Below are 22,258 nucleotides of genomic sequence, written 5' to 3' on the forward strand. Positions count from 1 at the left end.
TTGCTATTAAAGCAACTTGTCATTAACAAAATTAATTTTTATTAATAATAAATATAATATGGTATCATTTTTAAAAGATTAAAAGTTAAAGTAAAATATTATATTAAAAAAGTGACTTTAAAATTTAAAATATTACAAGACTTATATTTTAGAGTCAATTTATCAATTAGTTTTTTTTCCCCCAATTACATGGCTTTTGTTATAGCAAATGTAGGAACTAGAGAGTTCCTGACAATTCGAGTTAAAAACAAAAACAGCAACAGTAACAGAAGCAACCAAGCATGTGGGTTGTGTGAAGCATGAGGCAAAAGCGTGCCTGAAAGTGAATAGAAGGATCCGGAACTGAACTAAGCTTCAACGACTAGTGAAACACAATCACAGCCACACAACAAAGGGCCCTGCTTTCCAACCTCACAACCCCACAACCATTTATTATTATCATCATTATTTATTCTTATCGTGCATCATCTCCAAATTATTATAAATTAATTTCTCTTTCATTCCTTAAAAAAAAAATTGGCATTTTTAAATTTTTAATATATAATAAATGAATTTTTTTTATTAAGAAACATTCTTAATGAATAATCACTTACCGATTCATCTTTAACTGAGACAACTTATTAAATGAGAATAAATATAAAAGATGACGTCAATTCAAAAATAATTAACTAATTTATTTAAATATAATTTAAGTAAAAGTGTTTTATATTTTTTAACGAAGAGAATATATATAAAATTATACTTAAATTTATTTTTTTCTTTTTTTTCTCTCATATTTTTCTTTCCTCTCATATTTCTTTTCATTTAAATAGAGCCTAAAACTCAGATATTTTGCAAGAAAAATAAGTCCATTAAATTAATATTATTTTATATTTTGAAATAAAAATAATTTAAAATGCTCAAGTATTTCTAAACTATTTAAAATCAAATATTTATTATGAACATTTTTGTAAGATATTACACTTTTTAAATATGCTCAAAAAAATCCATTCATCACTGAACCTTCGAGCAAAAGTTAAATTAGCTTACCCTTGTTATAGTAAAAGAAATAGCTCCCTCATCTTATGTATTAGTGAATAATATTATATGGGCTTGGCCCCATTTTCTTAAAATAATAATAATAATAACACCAATAGCATCATTATTAATCATTTTTTTCCTTACAACTATAAAAGTGTTATCATCCAATGTCAAAGTAACTAGAGAGGGATCTCATTTTGAATTTGAGGTCTCTCCATTTCTTTTCCTCCCATTTCTCTTATTTATTAATTTTATTATTTAAAAAAAATTATTTAACAAAATAATTTGAATGATAAGAATTGAAAAAAAAAAATTGAGAATAGGAACTTCATGGTGCCTTTACCTAAATAGAAAAAGATGCCTTAAAAATTGTTAAGAATGTGGAATTTGTGGAGATAGGTCCCACGTTCTTGATTGCGAATGCAAATTTAATCATCTAGAGTCTGGACATTCACATAAACATATAATATAATATAATATATTTATAGGAAGGTTCAAGAAGGTCAAGAGAAAAAGACATATAAAATATGCGAAATGGAAGCGGCAGAGTCAACATGCTTTGGAAATTAGGCACACCAAACTTTGTAAAACCATTAGTATCAGTGAACTGTCTGTCTCGACCCCCGAAAAAGGGGGAAAAAAACTGCATTATAATCCTTTGATTATCTTTATAAATTATTTTTATTACTCTCATCAATATTAATATAAAAAAATAAAAAATATAAAAATATAAAATTTTAAATATACCTCTATATAGTAAATTTTAAAAGTGATGTCATGTTATTTTTTCTCTCCTATAAAAAATAATTTTAAAAATAATTTTTAAATATTACTTAAAAAACTGCACCATCACTTATAAATAACATTAAATGGATCATCTAAAATGTACCTTATAAATGAGACTGGTAGAATAACAAATCTCAAATACTATTGATAATAACAATAATAAAATATAATTATGTTGCTAACAGACAAGTTTACCTAAAAGCTAACATTAACATGTCACTAAATGTTAATTAACCTCAATATTTGAGGTGCTTGAGGATTACTAATTTTGGCATGAGATAGGTGACATGGATGCATTTTGGATGGTGAAAAATAAAAAGTTCTTTTTTGCTTTCTTTTTCTTTTTTCTTTTTTTCCTTGCACTATGTGAGATTCTGAGGCATCCATGTACAATTGTACATATACTTCATGAAAAAAAGAAAAATTAACCTAATATTCTACCAAAAAAAAACCTAATAAAAGATAAATGATGTGGTTTGGGTTAGAGTTTCCAATGGGCTCGTTGGTTAAAAAAAAAAAAGTGGAGTTTGTAATGGGCTCGATCAAATTACTTTTCGGTTTTTGCCTCTCTGCTCTTTCTTTTGTTTTTGAATTTTATAAGTAGGGCCCAAGAGTGCACATTGGATTTTGTTGCTGTGCCAACCCAACTAAACTCGCATTCAAATTTTAAGGATGGGGTTTATTTTTTTAAAAAAAGTAAAATTAAGGATTGGATTTGTGAAAATATTGAGAACTAGGTTTAGGGAAATTGATTTCCTGCATTTCTATATAATTTAATCTAATCTAAATTAAATATCAGATTTAGATTTTTTTTATTTTTTTAACATTTTTTGAAAATGTTTAGATTATTTAAATTTAATCTGAACATTCTAGATAATTATAAATGATGCACATGTTTACAAACTAAATTATTGATCACTTGATTTGTAGGAAGCCTTAGATAAACCTTATTATTAATGGCTAACAATAATACAACTTCCTATAACTTATATATTATGCTCCCTCCATCACGGTTTATAAAACATTTTTAAAAAATAATTTAATATCTTAAAATATAAAATACTTTTTGACAAATTTAAAATTTCATTAACTACACTTGTTATGGTATTATCATTATCTTCTTATTATATTCTCTTTCTCTTTAATATTTCACAAATAAGGATATATTAAATAAAAAGTATTTTTAAAAATTTATATTTATATTTTTAAAAATAAAATTGTAAAATATATTTAATAAATTTTATTAATACATAATTTTATTAAAAAATATCTTATAAATTAGGATGGAGAAAGTACATTAGTGATAATAATAATAATTTCTCATTCTGGATTAAAATATAAAACATTGAACATCTTTTATAATTATTTTTTCAATCATATCATTACTTCATTTATTGTTCTTTTTTTAAAAGAAATGATGCATTAAAATTTTAATTATCACTATTAAAATACTTATATAGAATATTTCATGATCATATAATTGAAAAAATATAAAATTTTTTAAGAGACTAAAGTTTCATCTATTTAAACAAAAAACGTAAAGTAATTGCCAATGGCCTATCTTGTGATACACAAGGAGTATATTGCAGCAAGTACCGGACACCATGTCTTGTATGCGATGAAAATGACAAAACCTCCAAATGGTCAAATGGCTGCTCCACATGTAAGTATATATCTAGCCTTGTTGTTCACTAATAATAAGGCCATCTAAAATGCTACATGCAAAGTCTATAACCAGCTTTCAGCAGCCAATACCATTCTGACAATATCACGCCCAACTTCCTTAGATACTGCTACTACCTACAGGCCCATGTGTCCAGGCACTAACCTCTGGACTTCCAGAACTTGATATGCTCCCATGGTTCATCTGCTGCGAAGTTGCATGCCAATAGGATTCAGTTGCTGAGTGCTCAATTGAGGTAGATGATCATGCAGTGAGGGGACTGAAGGCAGAGATGATCCCACCTGATCAGCCAACCTAGCCATCTTTTTTGGCCCAGGCATTGAGCCAATGTCCATATGCAATGTCTGGCTTGCCTCGGCCCAGGGCTCTCTGTGATTGCTGAACATATTTCTCATGTTAGGATCATCTGCTCTGGCAATTGACAGCATGCTTGCATTTCTCAGGGTTGGAAATCCACCAATGAAACTCTGACCTTGGCTAGTGTTCAGTTTTGGGAAAGCTGCAAATCTGTCATCTGAAAGTGCACCAAAAAGCTGCTTATCATTCAAACCCAATATATGATTATTCTGGGGATTGTTAGAGGGGCTCAAACTGTTCATCCATTGCATAAGCCCCCCAGAGAATGCAGGTCCTGAACCATTGTTGCCTGTGATATGACTATAAGAGCTAGATTCTATGTTTCTGATCCTTTGGCCTCCATTTAATGGTAATGCATCATGGCTGCTTGCAGCAGCACCCAGTTGAGCAGGGGATTCTGTCCTTAAAATAAGTTCCTGTTCTTGCCGGTGCTTCAGCAGCTGCATTTGATATTCCAACCACAAAAATTTATTTGCACCCAGTTGCCACCATTGCTGTATGGACCTCATTTGCTGTTGAAGATTGTCAATTTGAAGTTTAAATGAACTATTACTGTGCATCAGTTGTGGTGAGGAGAGACTATTTCCAACCGCAGTGACATTAACTCCAGAAAGAGCGTTCGGCTGTGGTGATTGCGTAGCAACACGGAATTGGAATGGCATCCTACTACTCGAATTTCTCGAGGGAGGTGAAGAAGAGCAAGTTGCAGAAGGTTTTACTGTGCTATAAGTCAAATTGGAATTACTGACAATTGGCTGCTTTTTCATGCCTAATTCACCATTTTCATCACAAGGCAAGGACCCAACTTGATCACTAATTATGCGGTACCCTTCACGAATCAACTATATCCAACAAAAGCATTACATCAAAGTATATAAGAAAGAGAAGATGAAGAAAATTTTCAAAGCAAAACATAATGCAACTTACCAATGAAATGAACTGACAAGCAAACTGGTTTGCAGAACGCAGCTGTATAAAATTCAAACATAACTAGATTAATCAAATTAATCAAATTCATAGGATATTTTGATTTTAGGGTACAGTAGTTAGAGACAATGTCAATCCCGATGAGAAAATCCTATTTACACTGCCCAATCATGAAGCAGAAAAATGTCAGGAATTATTGCAATAATCACACAACAGAAGAATACTAAAACACGTATCAAACAGCTCATCTTGAGAACTAAATTTATGCGGGGCATATCAAATTCAGTCCTCAAGTAACGAGATATAGGTCCAGGACCCATAAAAACAGATACAGATCATTCCCCATCATTAAGAGGATTAGTAAAATACAATCCATAAGTTGGTTTTTTGGTGTACGCAGAGTTGCTTTCGCTGAATACAATTTTGAAGCAGGAAAAAAACAGGAAAAATAGTGATAATTGTAAGATGAGAAGGGAAGTATATCAAGATTTGAAACATGAACCCCTGGCTAAGGCATAATAAAATGACTAGCTAAGCATCATGAATATGGTGATCGAAAGTATATCCAGTGACTGAATTCAAAAGGAAAACCATATTTGTCATACAAAATAAAACGTGTATGACGGGGGAAAACGAAGCTTGTAGTTATATGAGCATGGCATCTAGGTTCAAGGGCCCATTATAACGTGGTGAGGTCAATCAGTTCAAAGGTACATTAATTTTGAGTAAATCAGCACATTTATTCACACCTTAGGTTGACAAGTCATTATTTTATCAGCCCAATTTCAATTCACGTTTGAAACGAAAATAATAAAATTAAAATGATGATGATGATGATGATGAACGATAAGAGTTTTGACTCACAGAACTAGGAAAAGTGGGTAAGAGAGATATGGATATGGGATGATCTCCATCACGTCCATAGTATACGTGTACTTCAACTGTTCCTAGGTTTAGGTTTTCCAACATGACCAGTTTAACCAGAGCTGCATTACCAACCACTGGACTGTCACTTCCTGTGATAAAGGACTAGCAGAGATTCAGCAGAACTCAAGGAGTTGAGTTAATAAAAAAAAAAAGATAAAATATGGACATTTACTTTGAATGATATGATATTCATGGGAAAATATCAATGTCCTAGTTTCCCAGTAACTGGAATACTTGGATGAAGAAATTTTACATCCCATGGAGTCTTCTGACTTTCCACTGTTCTCAAGACTTGCAAGGTGAACACCAACCAGAGGAGGAGTCTGGAAGAAGGATGGCTTCTTTTGAAAAAACTGCTCCAATTTGAGCTTCCTGTTAATCAATCCATACCTGAATCCAAATAAAAGTGCTATCATGCAACAAAAAATATTCAAACATCAGTTGTACACTTCACATGAATAAAATGAAGATTTTACCTCTCAGACACTTTAAGAATTTTTAATAATCTGTCAGCAGCTTTGTTAACTTCAACTGATTGCTGTGGTGGACAGGGGTTTCTCACAGTCAGGCTATTTGCACTAGTCAGATTCCTGCTGCTAATGCTGATGACTGAATCAGACATTTCAGCTTTCAAACCTCTAGAACGTGAGTTTTTATGTCCTGCTTTTTGCAAGGAATTGCTATTTTGGGTAGTTGACAGACTTCCATCTGCAGCTGTAGCCTGCAAATTCTGTGAAACTTTCCTCTTCGGAGCAGCATTTCCATTCTTCAAACATCTGTCATAAGGCTGATCCATGTGACAGGATGAGTGGATTGAAGCGCTATTAACTGTCAATGGCTTGGATAAGAATTGCTGTTTTAATTTATACAAATTAGATGGACCAATGTAACTATCCATGTGAAAATCATCAGAATGGAGGCCACTTGTTCTAGCAGGCTCCTGTTTCACAGAGGGAGCTCTGATCTGATGGTTTTGAATTCCTTTAAGCATCATTTGGTCATCATGTGTCGATTGAGGGGAATGGAATTTTCTCTTTTTGCTATCACATGGAATTTTGACAACGTTAAATTGCTCTTGCGGTGCATTGCATACCTGCTGTAGTTCAGGACCTTGAGGTGCAATGCTGACTTGGCTTCCTACAAGCTGGAGTTTGGGCAGGTCCACTGGCTCTTGTTTTGGTTTTTTATTAGGCATTCCTTTGGTAGAATGTTCGTCACTGCTGTTCTCACAAGGAACTATGGAATTTCCCAGAGCTATACTGTTATAAGCGTTAGTAAGTGGTTGATTGGGCACATCAACAAAATTAGGTGTCTGAGGAAACATTAAGGCATGTGAGGGTGACGAGCAACCAAGAGCAGAATTTATTCCCTGTGGGTCATAGAAACAGCTGGAGGTATTTTCCTGGCTACAAGAAGTGTTTTTTTCTTTTTCCAGAGGAGCACATTGAGGTTTGTACTTTTGGGTGAGATAATCACACAGAGCATGGCTTACAACATTTGAGTTTCTGATTGGCAAACCTTGCATTGGCCCATCACTTAGCTTTCTTTTCTTCCAACTCCATGCTATACCCAAATCAATCTGCCATGCATGGTTAGAATTGATCAATATAGTAGTGAAAAACTAATCATGCGTAACAAATTTAGAGTTCAAGCTAGAACTTTAAATTTGGTAATCTATAACCTAGTGTTAGGATACACTTTCAAAGTTATATCCTACCTCATTTGCAAGCAAAAGTTTTAAACACTTCTTTCTTATATATAAAATTCTGTTAGCAACGTCGCAAAGGAAAGATCTTTCAGAAGTTACAAGAATAATATAACCATTAATACCTTCTTTCTTCGAGGTTCACCAAAAAGCATGCCCCCTAAAGGTTCTGGGTTTAAATTAAGATCTGGCTGCAAAGCCTTGATGATGCATGACTCAATTTCCTGATGATATAACAAGAAACTATTGTAGGGCTAGTGATATGCAATGCATTAGATGAAAAGTACACAAGCTAAAATTTTTCAATGTACACCTACCAGAAGATCTTTGTATGTCCAGGAATCATTTAAGACTGACAAGATGTCCTTGACAACACTTTCCATGCACAATTGAAGGGTCAACTTATGCACAATTGGAACATTTGCAGTTGATGAAGTGTGACCATCTTCATATGGCAAACTATCACGATAATCTCGAATCTGCAAGGTATTAACTTATTAACAGCAATAATAAGATTAACTTCAATGTTTGAACTCCTTAATGCCCTAGTATGATATGAGATTCCTCAAGATGAAGTTGAAAAGATTAACTTCAATGTTTGAACTACTTAATGCCCCAATATGAGATGAGATTCCTCAAGATGAAGTTGAACATTTCTAAAAGGAGAAGTTAATTTACATTACACATAGATAAATAAATCTTTTCATCTGATTTATTTGTATGGCAACTCTTCCTATGCTTTATAGCCGGTCCCAAACTCAAGTAAAGGAGGAGGGTTGTGTTAGGCCCTCAACAACCAATGTAAAACTTTGTTGAATCTCACATAGATATAGACAATAGATATTTTTGTGCTAATGCTAGGTCATTGCTCGTAAGTAACGCACTACATGGCTCAAGTGCAACGATAAGTGAGTTAGGGCCACTACATCGACGCCTGAATGTAGTGTTAAATGAGTAAGGGCTACTGTATTATTCTAGACAAGCGTGGCTAAAGAAATTAGTCTATATAAGCAATATCAAATTTGGTATTTGGAATGTTGGGACAAATCTATGGAGGTGATAGGAGTTATGATTCAAAAAAAAAATTAATATCTTGTGCTTGCAGGAAAATAGATGGTCTGGTGAATAAGCTAAGGATATCTAAGGTTCCAAACTCTGGTATACTAGGAAAGTAAACACACACAATAGGGTGGCTATTATTGTTGATAAGGAATGAAAGAAGAATGTGGTAGAAGTTAAAAGAATTGGAGACATAATTATTCCCTTAAAAATGAGCATTGGAAGGGAGACTATCAATATTTTTAGCGCTTATGTACCTTAAGTCGGGACAGAAGACAATCTTAAAAAATTATTTTGGAAAGACTTGGAGGGATTGATCTAAAGCATTCCACATAATGAAAAGATCATTATTGTAGGAGACTTTAACGGTCATGTCAAAAAGGAGGCACGTCATTATGCAAGGGTGTGTGGTAATTTAGGTTTTGGGGAGATAAATAATGAAGGACAACCCATTCTTAATTTTTCTTTGGCGTATGATTTCAAAATTGCCAATACTTATTTCAAGAAGAGGTATGAGCATTTCATCACTTATAAAAGTGGAGCTTTATGATCATAGATTGATTTTTTTTTTATAAAGAACGCAGATAAAAGACTTTGTAAAAATAGTAAAGTAATTTTTCGGTATGCTGTAATGACACAACATAAGACCCTTGTCCTTGATGTGTGTATTATAAGTAAAAACTAAAAGCATTGATAAGTAATAACTCCAAGGATTAAGTGGCGGCAATCAAAAGGTGAAAAGCGAGAAATTTTCAAAACAAATCTCTTGGCTCAAGGAATATGGGAGTCTCGAGAAAGTGCTAACATCTTGTGGGAAGATTTGGCTGTGAAGGTAAGGAAGGTTGCAAAAGAAGTTTTAAGAGAATCAAGAGATTTTGGTCCAAGAGATAAGGAGTCTTGGTGGTAGAATGATAGCGTATAAGAAAAAATCAAGTGTAAGAATAAGTGTTTTAAAGCCATCTATTTGTACAATAATGATGAAAATTGGGAAATCTATTGTATGGCTAAAAGGAAAACCAAGAAGGCAGTGAGTGAAACTCGTTTTAAAGCATTTGAAAAGTTTTATAATGGTCTTGGGAAAAACAATGAAGAATGAAAAATTTATAAAATTGCTAAGAGTAAGAAAAGAAAATCAAGAGATTTAGAACAAGTAAGGTGTATAAAGGATAAAGAGGGAAATGTTTTGGTCACAAATAGTAATATTAAAGATAAATGGAAGACATACTTTTCTAAACTTTTCAATAATGACAGGAGTTCATCAATTAACTTGAAAGATTTAGTAACTCCTGAAAGAAAAAAAAAATTTATCATTTTATTGAATACGAGCTTGGAAAGTAAATGAAGCTCTTAGGGAAATGATAAATGGTAGAGCTAATGAACCTGATTGTATCCCTATTAAAATGTAAAAATGTTTGGGTGAAAAAACAGTGTGATGGTTAACTAAGTTATTTAACGAGATCTTATAATCCAAAAGAATGCTGACGATTGGAGGAGAAGTACCTTAGTTCCTATTTACAAAAATAAAGCAGATATTTAGGATTGTGCTAATTACAGAAGGATTAAACTTACAACTCATCCTATGAAATTATGGGAAAAAGTGATTGAGCATAGATTGAGGTTGAAAACTGATATTTTTAAGAATCAGTTTGGCTTCATGCCATGTAAGCCGATTACAAAAGCGGTTTATCTACTAAGAAGATTAATGAAAAAGTATTGATGTAAAGGTAAAAATTTACATATGATTTTCATTGATTTGCCAAAAACTTATGATCGTGTACTGAGAAAAGTACTTTGGAAGGCATTGGAAAAGAAGGGTTTCTGGGTTGCCTATATTCGAGCTATACAAGACATGTATTAGAAGGCAACAATTAGTATAAAAATGTCTGGTGGCGAAATAAAAAACTTTCTTATAAAAATTGGACTACATTAAGGATCATCTTTGAGTCCTTATTTGTTTAATCTTGTCTTAAATGTTTTGACTGCACATATTCAAGAAAAAATTCCTAAATGCATGCTTTTCGTGAATGATAGAGTTCTTATTGCGAAAATAAGAAAAGAGATTAATTGTAAACTTGAATTATGAAAGAGGACATTGGAGTCAAAAAGTTTTTGCCCAAGTAGAAATAAAACAGAATATCTACATTGTAATTTTGATAAGGGGTCAGTGAATAACACTTTGGAAGTAAAATTGAGTGATTAGATCATACCTCAAGTGGAAAAGTTTAGATATTTGGAAGCAATTATTCAACATAAAAGGAAAATTTATGGAGATATTATATAAAGAATACAAGCTAGGTGGTTTAATTGGAAAAAAACTAAAGGAATTATCTACAATCATAAGGTATCTAATAAATTTAAAGGAAAGTTTTATCTAACTGTTATAAGACCAGCATTATTATATGGTAGTGAATGTTGGGAACGGCACAGCAAGAGCATAAAGTTGGAGTAGCAAAGATGAGAATGTTGAGATAAATATGCAGATATACACATAAAGACAAAATCCAAAAAAAGTGAATATAGAAAAAAGTGAGTGTCACAGCTATTGAAGAAAACATGATAGAAAATTGTTTGAGATGATTTGAACATGTACAAAGAAGATCACAGGAGACATATGTGAGGAGAGTGAAATAAATGACTTTGAACCCTATCAAGAAGGGTAGAGAAAGGCCAAAGACTACACTTTTGGAAGTTGTTGTGCAAGACCTTTTAATTAAAAATATTTCTAAAAACTTAATAAATGATAAAGTAGAATGACATCATGTAATTCATGTAGCCAACCCCACTTAATGGAATAAGGCTTGCTGCTGTTGTTATTGTTGATGTATTTGTATGGCAATTAGAAATCAAAGTAAAGACCCAAAACTATAGTGAATGTGTGTAGTGCTAATTTCTAGAAGTAATCTGTGCTTTGAAAATATACAGTGGTGTACTCCACATATGCAAAATAATATAGTATTCTATAATTTTGAGTTTTACCTCACCTCACATATAAGAGCTCCATTGACATACTTGCAGGGAATATCATCAAGAATATCTCCAGGTAACCAACCATACTCAATGGCCTGATGCGTGAAAGAAACATGGCAAAACGAGAAAACGTAAACCAAGGGAAGTGCACATCACATTCTAACAACACTAGAACATTATAACCGTAAAGAACCTTTTTCAACAAAAGAAAAAAAAAGAACAGGAGGAGTATAAATTTCATTTTGAATTTATTTCTTATCCCTACAAATGTCAACTGTTGTGTGTTTTAATACTTCAATTGGTTAAAGATTATGTTTGGTTAAGCTGACATAGTGTGGTAGGAATTTCCCTAGCTAAAATTTCATGTAATAATGCTCTACTTAGATAAAGAAAGATACGTTCTGAACTATAAAAGTGCATAATATGTGGAACGGAGCATCATAAGCAAGAATACTAATTGACACAGGCCTATGAATGGGAACATTTGACTTCATATGAAAAGAACCTAAGCAGAGTTACACCATTTTCCCCTATACCTTGAGAAACATTTCAAATAAAACATGGCCAGGGTTGTTATGGAGGTTTATGACGTACAAGATGAAGGGCACTGAGTGAGTAGTTATTGTGGATTTATATATCTATGTTTTTTATCATAATATGCAGTGTATATATTTGAAAATGCCTCAAGTTTCATTTGAGTTCATATATATTAGTGAATAATTAACATGTTAAAATGCCATTTTTGCTTAGAAGTAAGCAGGCAGGTAGGGAGGATCCATTTAGCCTTTGCTAAGACGAAATATAGCATACTAGGATCAAATATATATATTCTGGTCAATCAGAATTGAGATAAATATATCTTTTGATGCTTACAGAGAAAAGTGTCTCTGATGCTTTATCATATGGAAGCAATTGCTTTGGCACGTCACTCAGGAACTGCAGAGGCAGAAACCAACAATCAACAATAAGGATTAAATTCCAGAAGTAGAAACAAGCAATATAAATACCAAACATGCAAAATGCTCAAGTTTTAACTCTTGAGATACTGACCTTGTCACCTTTTGCCATAGAAAATCCATCTTTGAATAAATTCAGTGAGAAGGACACCTCAAGTTCTGCATGATAGCAAACTATGAAAATGAATGCTTACATAATAATAGATCGCTGTACAATATAAGTATCAACATTACCTTCTGAGGTTGAGTGCCATACATTATTGTGCTTCTTATTTGAGCCACCAACAATTTCAGCTCCTATCTGAGGTAAGTTTCCCCATGTCAAAATGTCTAATATCAAATTTCTCATATACTATCATATAAAGTAAGATTTATTGCAAACCCACGAATTATTTTTTTGAGCATAGTGATGCATTTAGTACAAGTATATTGATTTCCCAATCTAATAAAGCAGGGAAACATTAAAAAAGTAGCTGAAACTATGAACGATACTCATCATGCACTGCATCAAGCAGGGAGGAGAAAAGAAATTCTAGAATAAAATGTCAAAAGATCTCTTAGCTCAACATATTCCCCGTAATGCTGACAGAAAATTAAACTAAAACAGATCAAATAGTAAGAACAACTTGGTATTTTGTGGTCTGTACAAAGAAGATGCCTTCACCAACAGGATAGAATAGACGGAAATTATTTTCTTTTAGGTAGATAGTATGAACTTCAATTTGCACAGGTGAGAGAATGACTTTTAGAGAGTTCTTTAAAATTTCTGGAGCCATTGCATAATTGTGAATTCCAAAATGACTATACAAAGTTGTTAATAGATTAAACTAAACGACCCCGATATAAATGAATACAAATTCAATATTCAGAGTGTTGAGGGGGAGACGTGAATTTTTCTTCCCATATGCTTTAAGTGGGGTGACTGGTGAGTGGTGACATATTTTCCTTGAAAAGTACCCGAAACATGCAAATTTAGTTCAATTGCTCCACATGCAACTCAAACAGGCTAAGAAGAAAGAAAAATGATATTTTGCTTCCCGCCCCTTAGATTTCAGCAACTATATCCCTTTTCTGGTAATAGTCCCAACCTTTAGACAATTTTAACCCCCAGTGCTGGGGGACCAAGCGTTTTCTATCTCTCACACTTCAATTTTAACACATTTTAGCCATATTAACCTTTAACGATTATTTAAATGGAAAAATATTCTGTTAAAAATTTCCCTGCGAGGATGATGAATTTCATGTTGATATAACAAGAGAAAGCCCCGCATTCATTTTTATATAAATTAAACAGAAAAGAAAAGAGAATAAAACAATAAATGATTAAAAAAGCAAAGAAAAAAAATAGATAAAGTGGTGCCAGTTTAATGTTGTTATTCGGTGAAAAGATGATTTCAACAGAACTTTTGCTTTTCGACTTATTGATAACAATTGGTGATGTGGGAACAGTGTTGAGGGACCTCAGGACCTGATCCTATAGACTCTAAACGATGGGGACGAAAATAGTCAAAACCCTCATCTTCCCTGTAAGTCCCGTGACCCAAGCCTTGATAGCCCATGCACCCAAAAGAACTGAGCAGTGATTCCCTCTCTGTTTTTTTTTTCTTTTTAAATCTGAAAAGCTCTACTGTTCAAGAGAATCACGCAAAAGCTGCTGCTTGCAACCAGTATTACTGTAATAAAATTTTATATTTGAGAAACCGTTACAAAAAGGTAAACAATCATCCCATATACTGGCCAATATTATAAACTATGTCACAGCATGTGATTTTTTTCGTTGATTTAATCAACTAAAGAAGAATGAACTCTCATGGCACCATCATCCAACCAATCGAAGAACATGATCAGACAAAAGCATCAAGCCCCTGCACCTCAGGCCCTCGGAGTGCATCTAATCAAACACCGTTTCATCTCTTGAACTAATATTCACACGACCAAGCTTAATCCCCCTACTGAAATGCCATTCATAGTTCAAAAATCGCAAAAACCAACAAAATGCGAACCTAAATGTCAAATAATCTAACGACGACACATACCGGGATGCTGCTGGGCTGAGAATCATTTACTAACGGAGCGTCGTCGGCTTTGTCGTCAATTGGAAGCAGCTTGGGCTTGTACCTTGTACCCACTCTTGCGACCTCGAAAGACACACCCATAGGTGTGGACTGTGGTGTTGGAGGCGAATCGCAGAGCGAAGAAGAGAAATGGTGATGGATTGGAGAGGTAGAAATTGGAGGGAGGAGAAGAAAGAGGCACAGCCTCCAAGGCTTTTTACAGAGATTGTACTGTGGGGTGATCAGTGAGGGAGAGAAGTGAAGGTGGCGTTCCTGTTTTATAGGTTGCCAACTCTGCCATGAAGGCCAACACGTAGAAAGAGGCGTGACTCATTTCTCTCTCCCCCTCCCTCCCCCTCCGTCGACTCTTTGATTTACTTCGCTTGTCTCGTTCTTCGTTTCGACTTTTTTTCCTTTTTAACACACAAAAAAAAAAAAAAAACAGTCATAAAAGTCTTACTTCGGAGGTAAGAAAGGAAAAATCGACAGATAAATCCTCGCGAGCATGTCAAATTTTACAATTTTTATTTTTAATTTAATTTATAAATGATTTTAAGTTTTTTTTTTTGTCAAAGATTTTAAGGCTTGGGTAATGGCGTATACATATTAAATTGTGAAGAGTTGGAATTCTTTTGACGCACAAATAAAAAAGATAATGATTTGATTTTCAAAATTCATTAATAATTATTCAGAATTTATAAATTTATGAAAATAATTTTTAACATGAATTAATTCATTTTTATTGAATTTTACTCTTTTTTGTGAACTTTTGAATTATTATATAATTCAGCGATACAAAATCTATAGTATGTTATTTAGTTTTTTTAGAATTAAGAATGAGTGCGAAATTATAAATATAAATGGCTAAAATATACTACTCTAACTGAGTTATATTATATTATATATAACCTCTGTATTTTGACATGGACCCATGTCTCTCGCTCTCAATTTTTCATGTTATGTTACTGGCATATTAAGAGAGACATATGACATCTTACGTGAATTGAAATTTAACTTAATAATCTTCTTAACAGATAAATAAAGGCAAAGATATGTTTTTCTCTTCTAATTTTATATAAAAATTTAATTTAATTTTTAATTTTATAAAATATTGTTTAATCCTCTAATTCTAATACCGTTAATCTAAAATAATAATTTTCCATACCTCTCATTATTATTTTAAGAAATTAAAATTAATATATCAAGAGAATGTTTTGTCAATTTTTAAAAATTTAATATAGTTATTTCCTATTTATGAAAATAATAATATTAAAATTAAAGAATTGAAAAAGATTTCTTATAAAATTAAAAAAATCAAAATAAACTTAAAGGCTAAAACATAAATTTCTATACATGCATGTAAAAAATCTATCCCATTGTCGGGGTATATTATTTGCCATATCTCGGGAAAGATACCCTGCTATCGACAAATCTTACTTTTTATATTTATAAAAAAAAATTACCCCATTAAAGTTTAATGCCATTTTATAGTATGTCTTATGGATAGATGCAATTCATGGGTTTAAGTATAGGTAAAAAAATTTATTTTTAAATAGAAGTAATAACTCAAGTACCTTTTATTTTGTTTTAGTGAGATGGCTAAAGGCATTTTATAATTCCTTGGGTCTCATTTAATCCTACATCAATATTAAATGAGGAAAACATCAAAATTCGTTAACTCTAAAAAAATCAAAGAAAAAATTTCACTTTACTCATATTAAATGCATTATTTAAAACAACTTGTACTTTCTCACATCAACATTAAATAAAGGTAAAAGAAAAAAATTATAATAAATAATCCACGATATGATGGCTTATAAAATAAAATACAAAACTTCTCTAGATAAAATAAGATGGAATAACAGGAAGGGATGATATCACAATATAAAGTGAGCACTACTTCCTCATCAAATAATTTAAGTCACATGGGCTGGATCTAAATGATTAAAATGTAGGTATCATATATTAAAGATGGAAATTAATAACAATTTTTTAATTTCAATGAACAATTAAATTTTTTATTTAATTTCACTCCTAACAACTACTCCCTCTTATTTCTTATATATAGTTTTTGAGATATTTTTTACACAATTTTAAAAAAATTATGTTTTTTAAAACATCTCAATATTTCAATCATACTTTTATTAATCAAATGGATATAAATATTTGGGATAATAAAATTTTTAGTCTCTTAAGTTTTTTTTGAGTTATCAATTTAATCCTTCAAATTTAATTTTTATCTAGTTGGTCCTTTAAATTTATCACAATTAGTCAATTATTTATTTAATGATTATTGTTTAATGAAGAAGTAACACTATTAAAATCTATTATATGGATAACAAAATACCGATGGTAGTGATGTAGATTAATGAAGAGAATTGTAATTATTTAAGTTAAAAAAAAGGCTCCAAAATTATTAAAAAAAACAAAAGATAGAACATAGCATAAGGGACTAGTTAATTTGATAGATTTAAATTGATTTGAGGGTTTAATTGTTTTTATTTAATTATATATACATGCCAAGTAATGAACATATTTTACAAATAAAATTAATTTAAAAATCTATTTATGTTTAAAACAATTAAAGGAATAACATGATAATTTTTAAAAAAAATATAAGAGATTAAACTTATAAAAATTAAATTTGATAGACCAAATTAATAATAGAAATAAATTTGAGAAGTTGAAAGTTTTATTATTCCTAAATATTATTATAAAAAGAGTGGTTAATGGAAGAGAAGGAGAGGCTTTACTGTTTGTGCAAGCTCATGATGCTTTGTCAAATTACAAAAAATATCATTAAATTTACAAGGAAACAATTAAAACCTTATTTCAAACGTCTTCAATTGTGATTAGATAATTTACCATTAATATCATTTATCACTTGGCTTCAAAAGTGATTCTAAACACCAGTGGGGAATTGGCTTTGCATTGAAGTAGCATTAACTTTTTGTTTGTTTTAACTTTTAAGCACAACCATTTGCACATTTCACGAAGCCATTTGTAGCAGCATTAATATCTTATTTTAATTACAAGTACACGAGTTGATTTAATTGCAGCCACAATTTATTAAAGCATACGTTCGAAGCATGCTTTTACAACTTTAGAGATGAAACTACTTTCATTTCATATTAATTTAATGGAGAATGATAATTAAGAACCTTTTAAGAATATTAATTCTAATTATGGACCGTGAAATTTTAAAATTTCAATTGAGAATCATGATCCTTAATTGTGATAAAAAAATGTAATTTATGAGGTGAAATTCATTATTACCACTTGAAAATTCACTAACCCAACTTGAGAAAATTTGTAAAGTATATTGTGAAAACATGAACCACACTTAAAAATAGAATGTTTAACAAAAAGCGTCACTTAAAAATTCACTAACTTGACTTGAAAAAATTTCTAACGTATATTGTGAAAACATGAAACTCCACTTGAAAATTGATTGTTTAATAAAAAACACCAATTTGGACAAATTACTTTTTATTAATGATTCTTAAGTGGGGTTTCATTTTTTCACAATATACGTTAGAAATTTTTTCAAGTCTAGTTAGTGAATTTCTAAATGACATTTTTTGTTAAACATTCCATTTTCAAGTGGGGTTTCATGTTTTCACAATATACATTAGTAATTTTCTCAAGTTAGGTTAGTGAATTCCCAAATCGCGTTAGTGAATCCCATTTCACAAATTACATTTTTTTATCACAATTAAGGACCATGGTTCTTAACTAGAATTTCAAGATTTCACGATCCGTAATTGAGATTAATATTCTTAGCAGGTTCTCAATTGTCATTCTCCCTTAATTTAACTTCGAATAAAACTAATGAATTCTCAATCACGTATTAAATGCATGCGTCAAAACCAATTGTGGAATTCCCAAAACCAAGTGCTTAAATAAAAATGGCAACCACAAACATAGCCTAATTGTTTTATGTACTCATCCAATTCTATTCATATAAGTATTAAAAAAAAGGCTATATATAACATATTTTAAATAATAGTTATTGAAAAAATTGCCATATAATTGAAGTGAGATTCAAAAAAGCGACTCTATAACAATTATTTAAAATAACTGTTATATAATCTTGAAATTATATAACAATTATTTTAAAGAATCATTATATAATTTCTTTTTTTTTTAACTATATAGTGGTTCTTTCTAAATAACCACTTTAAAAAGAACCGTTAAGAGATCATATAGCGGTTCTTTCTAAATAACTATCATGTAGTTAAAGATTATATAGTAGTTTTTTTTAAGATAATCATCATGTAGTCTTGAGACTATGTAGTGGTTAGCTAAAAATAATCAACATATAGTCTTTTTTCTTTTTGAATTATTTTCCTAGAGACTATATAGGGATACTTTCCATAATCGCTATATAGTCAGTGACTATATAGCAATTATTTAAAAGAATTGCTATATAGTTATTTGAATCCAAAAACTTTTAAAACACACACATTTTATATAATACATGGATTGATGATATCATTATATTTAAACCATTGATTTTTTTTATCCAATGGCATACATACTCGTTCTCTCTCTCATTTTCATTGTCCACGGTCAAATCCATCCCTCACATTTCATCCTCATGATACTCAACCCTCCTCTCTCTCATGCAATCTCACTCCTCTATGTCACATTGAACTATCTCTGTTCCTTAAGCATCTCTCTCACATTAAAATTTAAGTCTTCGTCTTCAACACTCACATGATTAACTTTGCCCATAATCTCTAGTGTGATGTCCATCCCTTCTCCTCCATTTTATGCGCATTCATAGTATCGTGTGCCATCGTTTAGTCTGTGTGGTACTTGAATTTGTTGGCATCACTCTCATTCAACTCTATCACATCATCGTCCCTGTTATATTGTTAAATGGAATGCTAATATTCCAAATTTGCAACCATGATTTGTAGTTTCTGGTTTTAGATCTTTGGTTTTTCAAATCTATGTGGTACTGGTTTAAGTTTGTCTTTTTCATGAAGATGCTTCTTTGATTTCCCATATTTAAAGTTTTTATATTTTATTTTGCATTTGAATTATTAAATGGAAAACCCTAGCATCAATTATTGTTACTTTTATACCTAGATATTATTTCTACTATTATAATCATTGTTTTTCTATTTTTTTAATCTACTTCGCTCAAGAATTTAAAAGGAAAAAATAAAAATAAAATATAATGGAGGGGCTGCTAGAAATGCAGCCCCTATTTGAAAATAACCACTATATAATGTCAACTATATAGCGCTTTTTTAGAAATAAAAGCTATATAGTTAGCAACTATATAACAGTTAAAATCCACTATATATTTGCTCGGAGAATATATAACGGTTAAAAACCGCTATATATAACTAAAAGTAATTGTTATATATTGCCTTTTTTGTAGTAATAATATGAGTTAAAGATTTTTTAGCCCTACTTATAAGACATGTTATTAATTTTTTATCACAGATTTTTTTAATTCCTATTAGATAGTAGTAAGAGAGTGATGAATTGAACATTGCAAAAGAAAAATAGCCATTAACCTCTTTAATTGTATGCCCTAACTATTGTAACTTCTTCATGTTGAGGCTTCATTCATTATGCATTTAAGAATTCTAGTTTAATGTCATGCTTGTTTTATTTGCTTACTATTTATTTTTTATACAGCTCAATATAATTTTAAAAGTTAGTATAAGAAATAACAAAGTTTCAATACAAGCTAGCTATTATGAAATTCTTATGGTCATATAAGACATTTTTCTAAGATAAGATATTCAAAAATATAGTGTCTCCTTTAGTATAGAGAAGCGTTTTTCTATAGAGGTGGAAATAGGGTTTAAAAACATGTTTAGCAGACAGATGTAAGTAGAATAACATTTTTATTTAATATATGTATTTATATTTTGAAAAGACCATAATACCTATGAAATTAAAAAAGGAAAGAAAACAAACGAATCAAACCCTATCAACACCCACCCTTCTTCTCGGTCATGTTCATCAAATCCTCCCTCCTCAATAAAAACACCAGTATCAGGAGAATCGCTGGTTATATGGAATAACCCTAAATCTATATGGCTGTCCAGTATCCTAGAAATGGAAGTGTTTTTATAATCAAATGAAGTGTTTTTAGAGTCAAAGATCTATGAGCACAACAAGCTCAAAACCTTAGGCTTCCTAGTGTACTTCTCTCTCATAACAGAAGCATGCAAAACATCTTTGTAGTTGCTAAAATGATCTCCCACTTGCCCTCCCTTACTCAATCTATTACGAAGTCGGCCAAACAAATCCTCTCTTCCTCTCCACCCTCTTTTCAATCCCAAAATCATTTTTTCTCAAAATTCTTGCAATCAATTTCTTCATAATTTAGCTTGCAAAAAGAATGGATGTAAATCAAGGGAAGCTTTTTATTGGTAGGATATTGTGGGATATGATGGAGCTAGAAGTGTTTTGAATGGTCTAACATTACCATGGCTGTAACCAGTGACTAATATGATTGTTAATACAAAGAGAATGATAGAGGGAGCTCGATCCAGTTATTGCCATAGGGGCAAGATTCGATCATCATCTTAGGGGATGAGGTTGTCGTCGATCCAGTCATCATTATTGTTGGGTTAGTCCTCCATTATGTTGTTGTCAATAAACATTATTAGTGGAGAAGCTTGGTCAAACATGAAAAGAGAAAGCTTGAGGGTGAAAATGAGAAAATTAGAGATGAAGTGAGGGTGGAAATGAGAAAAAAAGTTGTAACGTCTTGAAAATTAAACCTCCTGTTAATTGGATTAATCAAGGATAACTTGGTAACATTAATGAAATTAATGTGGTATTTAGTTAATAGGGCCTAATGAGTACTTTCAATTGTGGTTTTAACTATAAATTTAGGTTTGAAGTGAAATTGGATTACTTAGACACCAAAAGAGGATAAAACATAGAGATATATCCCTATGTCACATGTTGTGACTAGGGGTGTTCAACTCGTACCCATCTCGATTGGCCCAATATTGTCTTGATCATATCAAAATGAGTCTCATCCCGGCCCGAAAACAATCGAGATGGAACTTTACAGAACGGGACGGGAAAGGGGTTTAAGCTTGGACGAGACACGGGATTACCATCGGGATGTCCTGTCCCGTCTCGAATATTATATATATTATTTTTTATTTTAAAATTATACATTAAATATATTAATTATATTGATATTATTTATACTTATATTACTTATAATTTCAATACTTGCAATTCTTATATAAAACTAAAGTTTTTTATATTAAAAATTTTAATGACATAGAGTAAATAGGGTGATATTTTTTATAGTATATTAATTATATTAATAAAATTTATTCTTATATCTATCTATTTAATAACTTTTATTTATATATTTTTTTGTTTTATTTTTGTAAGATTAATTAGCTTAGTATATCTCAATTAAAGTAAAAGAATAGTGATTTGATGTTATGCTTGGCTTGCCTATTGTTATTACTCTTATAGTCTAGAGATCATTTATAATTGCTATCATAATGTATAGTTGTGATTAATGTAATTCAACAATTAATTTTAAATTATTATGATTTATGTACTTGTGTTGTTTTGATTTTAAACTTGATAAATTATATGATTTAAAATTTTAATGAATGTTATTATTCAGATCTTTCTCCGAAATTTTCTAATTTATCGAGATGGCGGGATGTCCTAATCTCATCTCGGTCCCATCTCAATTCCTAATGGGACAGGATGACTTTAGGGACAGGACGGAACACGAGATAAAAATTCAGTCCCAATTTTTTTTCAAGACGGGACATGGGACAGGGGTGTCCCGATCTTATCCTAT

The 22,258-nt window shown here is 31.3% G+C and overlaps 1 protein-coding gene across 4 annotated transcripts; it reads right to left on the minus strand.

The window, feature by feature from the left end:
* Positions 1 to 3,349: 3,349 nt before the first annotated feature.
* LOC129321571 (uncharacterized) lies at positions 3,350 to 14,786 on the minus strand. Of its 4 annotated transcripts, XM_054967377.1 has the most exons (13): positions 14,425 to 14,786; positions 12,623 to 12,689; positions 12,483 to 12,547; positions 12,306 to 12,368; positions 11,447 to 11,527; positions 7,724 to 7,885; positions 7,532 to 7,630; positions 6,795 to 7,280; positions 6,178 to 6,488; positions 5,874 to 6,091; positions 5,639 to 5,790; positions 4,775 to 4,816; positions 3,350 to 4,689 (listed from the first exon to the last, which is right to left on the minus strand). In XM_054967377.1, exons 1-13 carry the CDS (start codon positions 14,542 to 14,544, stop codon positions 3,670 to 3,672), a joined length of 2,886 nt encoding a protein of 961 aa, XP_054823352.1. In that variant the 5' UTR covers positions 14,545 to 14,786; the 3' UTR covers positions 3,350 to 3,669. The 4 variants fall into 4 exon arrangements, with proteins under 4 accessions (XP_054823352.1, XP_054823350.1, XP_054823351.1 ...); XM_054967375.1 differs by having other exon boundaries at positions 6,178 to 7,280; XM_054967376.1 differs by having other exon boundaries at positions 6,178 to 7,280; positions 12,623 to 12,685; positions 14,421 to 14,541.
* Positions 14,787 to 22,258: the final 7,472 nt, after the last annotated feature.

Source organism: Prosopis cineraria, unplaced genomic scaffold (assembly GCF_029017545.1).
Source record: "Prosopis cineraria cultivar Desert tree isolate PC_DT_omini unplaced genomic scaffold, ASM2901754v1 PC10, whole genome shotgun sequence".
In the NCBI taxonomy this organism is placed as follows: Eukaryota; Viridiplantae; Streptophyta; class Magnoliopsida; order Fabales; family Fabaceae; genus Prosopis; species Prosopis cineraria.